This window comes from Nicotiana tomentosiformis, chromosome 5, assembly GCF_000390325.3.
Source record: "Nicotiana tomentosiformis chromosome 5, ASM39032v3, whole genome shotgun sequence".
In the NCBI taxonomy this organism is placed as follows: Eukaryota; Viridiplantae; Streptophyta; class Magnoliopsida; order Solanales; family Solanaceae; genus Nicotiana; species Nicotiana tomentosiformis.
This window is the reverse complement of record NC_090816.1, coordinates 118,049,727-118,058,903: the sequence shown is the minus strand read 5'-3', so window position 1 is coordinate 118,058,903 and position 9,177 is coordinate 118,049,727. Positions and strand designations below refer to the sequence as shown.

The window sequence follows — 9,177 nt, the reverse complement described above, 5'->3', positions numbered from 1 at the left end:
TAAGCTTAATACCGATGACTCCTCCACTGGCACTCCTCCTACATATGGATTGGGATGGGTCTTCCGCAATTCAACCTACAATTGGATACTAAGGTATACTGGAAGCAGGCCAACGGGAGACTCCACTTCAATGGAACTGTGTACTTTGCTACAAGGATTATAAATTTCTTGGAGACACAAAGTAATACCACTGGAAATCAATGTGGACTCTATAGAGGTAGTATCTATGCTACAAAACCACAACATGCATTACTCATCTATATAGTTTGAATGCGGGTACTTGCTCCGCCAACTGGGTAGACCATGCATTATGCATACATACAGGGAGCAGAATCGCGTTGCTGATAGGTTAGCACAATATGGAACAACTATGGAAATGGAAGAAAACCTGAATCTACTAGTCCAACCGCCAACTTTTCAGATCAAAACGACATTGTCAACCTAAGAAAAACTATAGTTCTGCACCAATCACTCCTATTTCCTTTTTGTTTAGATGCACCATCCACTGGATGTAATAGTATGGACTCTCATATGAATCAACCCAACGACTTACTTACATCTTCTCTTTGTAACCCGCGGCAAAGCAGGCCCAATGCTCCATGTAATTTTAATGTCTTTAATATAAAGTAATTTCGTCGGTTGACCGGGAAAGAAAACTCTATCGCCAATATATGCTAAATAAACCTCGTATATATTGAATGGGTAATTGGTGATAATTTGCATTTAGTAGATGAATTTGGCTTGTATTAAATTAGCCAAATGAATTTAACATATTATTGAGTTATTCAATACAACTCCTTAAATTCTCTAGTTTTTTAAACTTTATTAGAATGTGTAGTTCCATCTTTATACAAAACAATTTACTTTAGTAGTGTTTGCTTGAAGGGTAAAGAAATTATTTAACTTTTATAGGACAATTTGGTAATTCAACATTCACTTTGGATCTTACTACTTATTATATCTTATGATATGATGATGTTTCAGAGTTGTATGAGTCAATTACTCAAATGGTCATTCAACTATTTGAAATTATCTAGTAAAGTCATGTTTCTTTTGTTTGTAACTGAAAAGTCACTTAACTATTTCTATAGTATTCAGAAGGTTACTCAACTAGATTTCTCAAACTTTCTGTGGCCAGATACATATTTTACCCTCTAAAGAAGCAGCTTGAATACATTTGCATATACTTCAAATAAAGTGCACTTAAATGATCATAATGTCCGATCACATTTAGATAAAGTTTCTTTGACTAACTGCAACTCTTTAACAACATCACTAATTCCCATTCTTTCTTTTGGTGATTCCATAGTGCAAGCAATCCCAATTTTACACATAAAAATTAAGCACTCTCTAATGTAATCTTTGGTTTTCCTTTCAGCAATAGTGTTGGTGGTCTCCTCTTCTTGCAAGTTGTGGCAAATCATTGGATCAACAATTTCCATAACTCTACCAGCAGAGAAAGCCATTTTAACATAGTTGTGAAGGTTCAATCCATTTGAAAAGGCATCGTCTGTCGGCTTTTTCCCTGTAATCATCTCCAATATGATAATGCCATAGCTGTATATGTCACCTAAAGTTGACACTTCACTTCCCATTCCAAATTCTGCAAATATTTCAGTAATGTCATATCAAAAGACAGCCTCATTGTAATTATTGCCTAAGTGCATCCAAGAAAATTAAAGGGAAACTGCAGTGTATATTAATGTACAATATACATATTTTATACGTAATTTGTGTATATTTTTTTATATTTGACTAGTAGATTTAATTATTTTTGGCCGACCAATCAACTGTGTGTTGAGTTCAGGGACGGCTCCAACCTTATGTGGAGTAAGTCGTGTGCCTCATGCCCCCAAATTTAGGGGGGGTCATTTTTAAAAAATAATAGGCTCATAGGTATTTAAAAAATAATATTTAATTTTTAATACAAAACTAGATTTTTTAATATAAAGGAAAAAAACTTTTTAGATATATATATAAAATAATAATTTGATTTACTTAAAAATGTGTAGATGAATAGTTTTCATAACTTTTAGTTTTTTATTTTTTATTCCTTCGTTAAAAAATTTGCTCATTTCCTTAATTTGTTCAAGTCAATCTTTCTTTTTTTTCAATCTCTTCGTATTTCAGAAAACCCTACATATTTTTTGTGTTTCTCTTTGATAATATTACTTGTCTTCTTTCTCCAAGATTTCACTAGTTCAAGTGTTCAGCAATACTTTTAAGCTTCTAATAGTTCTATACTTTTATTGCTTTGTAAAATCTTATCTAAGATCAACAATATCTCAAGAAAGATTAGATAAGTTGACTATATTATCAATCGAGCAAGAATTATTAGAGAAAATCGATTATAAATAAAATTATTAACAACTTTATATCTCAAAAAGTTAGAAGAATAGACTTCAAATAAAACACATATCTTATAACTTTCTTTTAAAAATTTAGGAGTACTAAACTTTGGCTTTAGGCCCAAAAGCAAGCAGAGAATCAGTTTATTCGTGAAAAGATGGGACGGGAGTTGCCCGAATCAAATACGAAACAACATATTTGGAGATTATTAGCGCTTTGAAACGCCACTCGTTGGGTTGTGTAAAATTTACAATAAGAATGATTAAAATAGTTACCTGGAGCTGCATAGCCAATTGATCCTTTAATACCAATAGTGCTAGTTTCTTTTGGTGAAGTTTGCTGAGCTGTTTCTTGGAGGAACCTTGACAAACCAAAATCGCCAACACGGGCAGTCATGTCCATGTCTAGTAAGACATTGCTCGGCTTCAAATCACAATGAACAACTGGTATTTGGCTTCCATGATGAAGATACTCTAGCGCGAAAGCGATATCCATTGCAACATTTACTCTCTGATAAAGATCTAGATGTAGTACGTGCAGACTTCCATCATTGGAAAATGAATGCAGCCAATCGTCCAGGCTACCGTTAACCATGAACTCGTAAATCAGGGCCTTAAAATCATTGCCCTGGAAATCAGTACCTGAACATGCAGTTACTAACTTGACAAGATTTCTATGCCTAAGGTTCTTTAGAACTTCACATTCTGCAATAAAGCTCTTTAAAGCTCCTCTATGCTGCAAATCAAGTACTTTGATCGCGACATTTTTCTCATCTGAACCAAGAATTCCTTTGTATACACAACCAAAACCACCCTTACCAATGAGATTTTCTGAAGAGAATCCATTGGTTGCTTTCAGCAGTTCACCATAGGAGATTTTCAAAAATGAATCATCTGGTAAATAGGGTGAAGCGCTATGTTTCTTCCTCCTTAAAATACAGAAAACTATGCCTACCAAAACTAGCATTACTCCAAATAAACTACAAGCAACAGAAATAATTATCTTTAGAGTTGGCGATAATCTTCCCTTCTTTGGCATTGGATCTTCGCATAGTGGTAGCTTTAGTACTTCAGAACCTCCACACAGATTTCTGTTTCCACTGATTATTGCTCCACTTGCATTACTGAAAACTCCCCCTTGAGGTACTTCACCCTCAAAATTATTAAACGACATGTTTAAGCTTTTCAAGGATGAGAAAGTTTCAAAGTACTTAGGAATAACACCAGAGAAATTATTACGTGAAAAGTCCAAGTATACCATCCCTTTTAAAGAGCTTAAAGACGGGGGGACAACACCTTCAAACATGTTACCTTGAACATAGAGATTTTCCAACCTAATGCAACTGCCTAAAGTGCTAGGAAGTTTTCCAGATAACTTGTTATCGGAGATATCAAGATACCCGAGATTGACTAAACTTCCTATTTCAAGGGGAAGAGTGCCACTTAACTGATTTCCGGACAGGTCTAGTTGGATTGACAAGGCTGAGATACTGAGGACCTCTTTTGGTATTGCGCCGCTGAGTCTGTTTCCAGAAAGATACAACATTTGCAACAACTGGCAATTTCCAAGAACTGAAGGAATTGTCCCTTCTAAATTGTTCTGAGCTAGATTAAGTCCATACAAGGATGTCAAGTTTCCAATGGAAGAAGGGATTTTTCCAGAAAGTTTGTTTCCATTAACATAGAAATACTTGAGCTTTTGAAGTTTGCCAAGATTAACTGGAAATTCACCAGTCAATTGGTTATACTCCAAACTTACTATTTCCATGTTGCTGAGACTTACAAATCCATCAGGTATTCGTCCGAATAGTTTGTTCCTAGCAAAACCAATAGATCTAAACTTGGTTGAGAAGTTGCCAATATTCTTAGGCAACTGGCCTCCTATATTATTCACACTCAAACTCAGTTCTCGAAAACTGGTAATGTTAACCAAGGAAGAAAAAAAATCCATGTCATCTTCTCTCCCGGTTCCAAGATTATTGAAATGCATTCCTAGTCCCCGAAGATTATGGAGATTTTCCAGAGAAGGGATTTTCCCGGACAACTGGTTTCTTGATAATGAGATAATTTCAAGTCTCGTTAAATTAGAAATGGAACTTGGAACCACTCCACTCAATAAGTTCGAGTGCAAATAAAGTAAGCGAAGACTTGGAAGAGTCGATCCAATATCTATAGGAAGACTTCCTTTAAGTTGGTTAACTGGAGCAGCAAAATGATAAAGAGATGATAAGTTGAAGAGTGAAATGGGAATATCACCAGAAATCATATTAGCACCAAGAGAAATATAGCTCAAGTTAGTCAATTGGCCTAATGAATATGGTATACTTCCTTCTAATCTATTCTCTGGTGCTGCTAAGGCAATTAGAGATGAAAGATTACCTAAAGAATATGGCAACTCTCCTGTTAAATTATTTGATCTAAGAAAAAGTACCTGAAGATTTCTTAAATACAAACCAAGCTCCACAGGGATTTTCCCGGTCAGTCTGTTACCATCCAAATCAAGATATATGAGCCTAGAACAATTTGAAAGTTCCACTGGAATTTCACCAGTAAATGAGTTGTTCGCGAGCTCTAAGTTCTGTAACCTGAATAATCTTCCGATTTCCTGTGGTATCTCACCGTTGATGGTGTTATTTCGAAGAGTTAGTTTTCTAAGAAAACTCATATTTCCTATATGAGGAACTATTGTTCCTACAAGCTGTTTGGAGCTTAAATCCAGCAAAGTCACCCTTTGATGTCGCTTGCTACATGTAACGCCTTGCCAGCTGCAATGATGGAACGAATCGTTCCAAGAATACATAACACCAAAAGGATCATAAGTTATTTGTCCTTTGATGCTGAGAAGGGCTAATCTATCAGTTTCATTTCCAGCAAGTTTGGAAGATGCAACTGTAGAAACAACACATAATAAGAAAGAAAGCATAAGACAAAGGAAAGCATTAAAAGACTTCATGCCTGCAGCAATTGGTGAGTAGGAAAATTTCAGGAGCAATTCAAGTTATAACATATAAGTATATAACAAAGCAAGAAGAGATAACTGCCGGCTTGCATGTGGGAATGCATTTTGAAGCTATGACTTTGAAAATCATAATTGGCTGATAAAAGAGGGCAAGAGCAGCCCGGTGTACTAATCTTCCGCTATGCGCTGGTCCGGAGAAGGATTGGACCACAAAGGTCTGTACGTAGCCTTACACTATATTTCTGCAAGAGTATGTTTTCACGGCTCAAACACGTGACCTCCTAGTCACATGGCAACAACTTGACTAATAAAGAGAGTAATAGTTAAATGAAAGCCGTTTAAGCCGGTAAAAACAACTTTTTAAACTATTTTCATTACAACTACAACGCGTGAAGAAATGTAAACAATTAGTAAGTTACCATAATCTAAGCTTTGATTTGGTCAACTTTGAAACTAAAACATTTCTTAATAATCTTTTCAGCGTGTTTGATGATTGCATGGACTAATAACCTGTTGGGTGGAGCAACTTATGGGTCAGAAGTCAAGCAATTATGAAAATGACTATAAATCTTAGTACATTCATCTCACTATTTTTCCTCAGAAGAAGATGAGAGGAAGAAACAAGCACTATAAACCAAACTAAGTCAAAAGCTACTGCTCAAAGTCTTCTTAGGAATGATAGTCTGTCTCATTGACAAACTTTGATTCTACTGTTGTATGTGATGTTGACAACAGGCAGGCAAAGGCGGAGCTAGAATTTGAAACTTGTGGGTTCAGTATTCTAATTCTTTTAAGTTACTGAGTTCTTAATCAATAATTTATACATAATTCAATAATTTTTTAAGACAAATAAAGGGTTTAGACAAAAATTACTGGGTTCAACCGAACCCGTATCCGAAGGGCTAACTCCGCCCCTAACAACAGGGCCGCATACAATAAAGGCGTTTCCATGATTTTAAGAGTATGAGTGCACCACCATTTAGATAAATATATGATTTGACAATATAAATTTTTTTATGGTGGGCCAAGTTGACGCCTCTAATATTCTATATAGTAAGCTAAATAGCTTTCTTTACTATTTTGGTATCTTTATTTACGATTTTTCTCGTATTTATGCTGCTAGTGCCCATTCTTTGTGATTGTCGGATTTTTAGCATTCACATTCCCTATTCTCCAACAAGGAGAGCAAGCTGTCCTAATTTGTTTCCAATCCAAGTTAAGTTAGCAGGTCTTACTTTGCTTGTGTTCCTGATATTATTGTACTCCTGAAAAGTTTGCTAGTCGATTATTCACAGACAGAATTAAAAGTAAGAAGCAAAATGAGAACTCGGATAAGTTTGATTGTGATCATCGTGACAAATTTTAAGTCTTTACTCTATACCCATTTCTCAAATGTATAAAATGAAAAAGACGACGTCAAGTGACACATGATGTGTGGATTAGGCTAATGTTTGGTATTTAAGCGAAAAAGAGTAAACGGACATATCTTTTATCCACGGAGTTTCGAACCATATGTCAATTAATGAAAAGCAGAAAGGAGAATAAACATTCATTTAACAACCTACCATTATTGCATATGTGATGTATTTAGGGTCAATTTGTTTTTTGGCTTTTTACAAATTTATTTTTAGTTTTATGACCCTACCTTTTTTTACACATAATAGATTTACTTTTACACGTAAGAGATCTAAAAAGGTTATTTTCTTAAATTCAAAATTGTAAAGGGCCATGAGATACAAATAGCACGATATATGTAACATTGGATCAAGAAATTATATAGTAATAAAAATTAAAAAGGAAAGAGGACCAAGAAGGCGAAAAAAGAAAAAAATATATGCATGAAATGGACTCTTCTGAACATCTGCCTTGTGACAAATACTGCTAAAATGACATACATATCAATAGTTAAATGCACATGGAATTTGATTAACATAAAGATAAGCTCCTTTATAATCATGTTATCGATCTCCACTCCCGCAAAAGAATTACAAGCTCCATATTCTAGTATAATGATCCTCAATTATAATACATAATAATAATATATTTTATATTTTCAAAAAAGGAAATATTATCTAATAGTATTGTCTTTAAATGTTTAAAACTTTAACATCTTGAAATTTTGAAGAATATCGCTTTTGCTTTTTGAACGAAATAGAGCATCAAATATCTAAACGTTTAATACAATAATAATTTTTTAACATCTAGTGTTTTCAAAATTAATTTAAAAATAATAATTGATTAGATATTTTTTTTTTGATAAATTAATTAGTAGAATGACATGAATAAAAAAAAGATCCTTAATGAAACAACATTGACTAATAAAATGACTTTTCCATAAATGTAATTATAAGTAAAGTCTAATAAACATATGAGAACTAGGCCCATCAAGCAAGACGAGTTCTCCAAATTTTAGTTAATACTTTTGAGTAAATCTTTTTTATTATTGAAAAAACGTACTAGTATACTAAACCATAAATTGCTGGTCATTTTTAATCCTTTTGAGAACCTTGACAATGAGTATTTTGTTTTTCTCGTTGACTTCACTTTTTAATTGAAGAGGTGATAGATTATTGTTTTGAAAAACATTTAACCGAACAGGTAAATTTACTCTTCTTATGAACGCTTAGTTAACTTGAAAATTAAAAGTTAAGTGATTGAATTGAATACTTTAGTTGTAAATGGGTGAAAATCATTTTGATACCCCAACTTCATCTTAAAAATCAAATTCCTACTCCAACATTAAACAATAGATATTCTGCTCCTTGAAACTCAATTATATTTTTAAAATGCCCATTTTATCCTCATATTTATCAGCCTTGGTTGATATTTTTTTTTTTTACCTTTTTAACATCATGATATTTTTCTTAATTTACGTTATGAATTTACTTATAGTGAAAATCATTTTTTTTTAAAATAAAAATTAAAAAATGATAATCAATCATATACTCATAATTTATTGAAATTGAATAATGAAAGAAATGGGCAGAATTAAAATATTGGAGTAAAAGCTCTTGTTAATATCAATCAAATAAAATGTGGCGCAGTAATATAAAAATAAAGTTAAATTTATAATAAATTCCTAAAATATTATATATTTATACCTTGGATGTTCTTTAAATTACAATTTAAAATATATTTAGTTAATAAAAATAATAATTCATAATTATGTATGTGTATATATATAATAAAAGAGGAAATAAAACTTAAACATATACTTAACATTAAACTAACAATAAAAAGGAGTAACGATGAATTTTGTTAAAAATTTATAAAAGTACTAGTCTAGTTAAATTTTATTGAGCTTTAATTATAAAATTCAAAACAAGATATTTAGCTAAGTGTTTTACCAATTTAAATATAACAAAAAACTTATATGCATAGAGGAGCAATTGAAAATGTCAAGGGTAAAATAAACAATGCATATGATACGGGGAGCAGAATGTTTATTGTTTAACGTTAGAGGAGGAATTTGATTTTTAAGACAAACTTGGGATCAAACTCATTTGTTTTTTTAAAGATTAAGACGTCTGAATCTAAATACACATATGAATATTAAGATGTGCATTGAGATTAAGACATCTGAATCTGAATACATATTTGAATATTTGATATGTATTAAGATGTGAATACTAAATGATTAAGACTGTTTGTTTTTTAATATATAAATGTATAAAATTTATATTTATTTAAAAATTAATAAATATAAAATTCAAATAAAATACTAATTAATCTAATATTCTATCAATAATATATATATATATATATATATATATATATATTTTAAAAATAAGGTAGTTAGTGGCGGTGATGGTTAACGGTGGTGCGTGTGAACGTTGACTAGATGTAGTGGTTGGTGGTTGTCGACAATAG

The 9,177-nt window shown here is 32.4% G+C and overlaps 1 protein-coding gene across 1 annotated transcript; it reads right to left on the bottom strand.

Moving 5' to 3' along the window:
- Nucleotides 1-1,111: 1,111 nt before the first annotated feature.
- LOC104107196 (probable LRR receptor-like serine/threonine-protein kinase At3g47570) lies at nucleotides 1,112-5,383 on the bottom strand. Its single transcript, XM_009615932.4, has 2 exons — nucleotides 2,625-5,383; nucleotides 1,112-1,603 (listed from the first exon to the last, which is right to left on the bottom strand). The coding sequence occupies exons 1-2, from the start codon at nucleotides 5,299-5,301 to the stop codon at nucleotides 1,212-1,214; spliced, it is 3,069 nt and encodes a 1,022-aa protein (XP_009614227.1). The 5' UTR covers nucleotides 5,302-5,383; the 3' UTR covers nucleotides 1,112-1,211.
- Nucleotides 5,384-9,177: the final 3,794 nt, after the last annotated feature.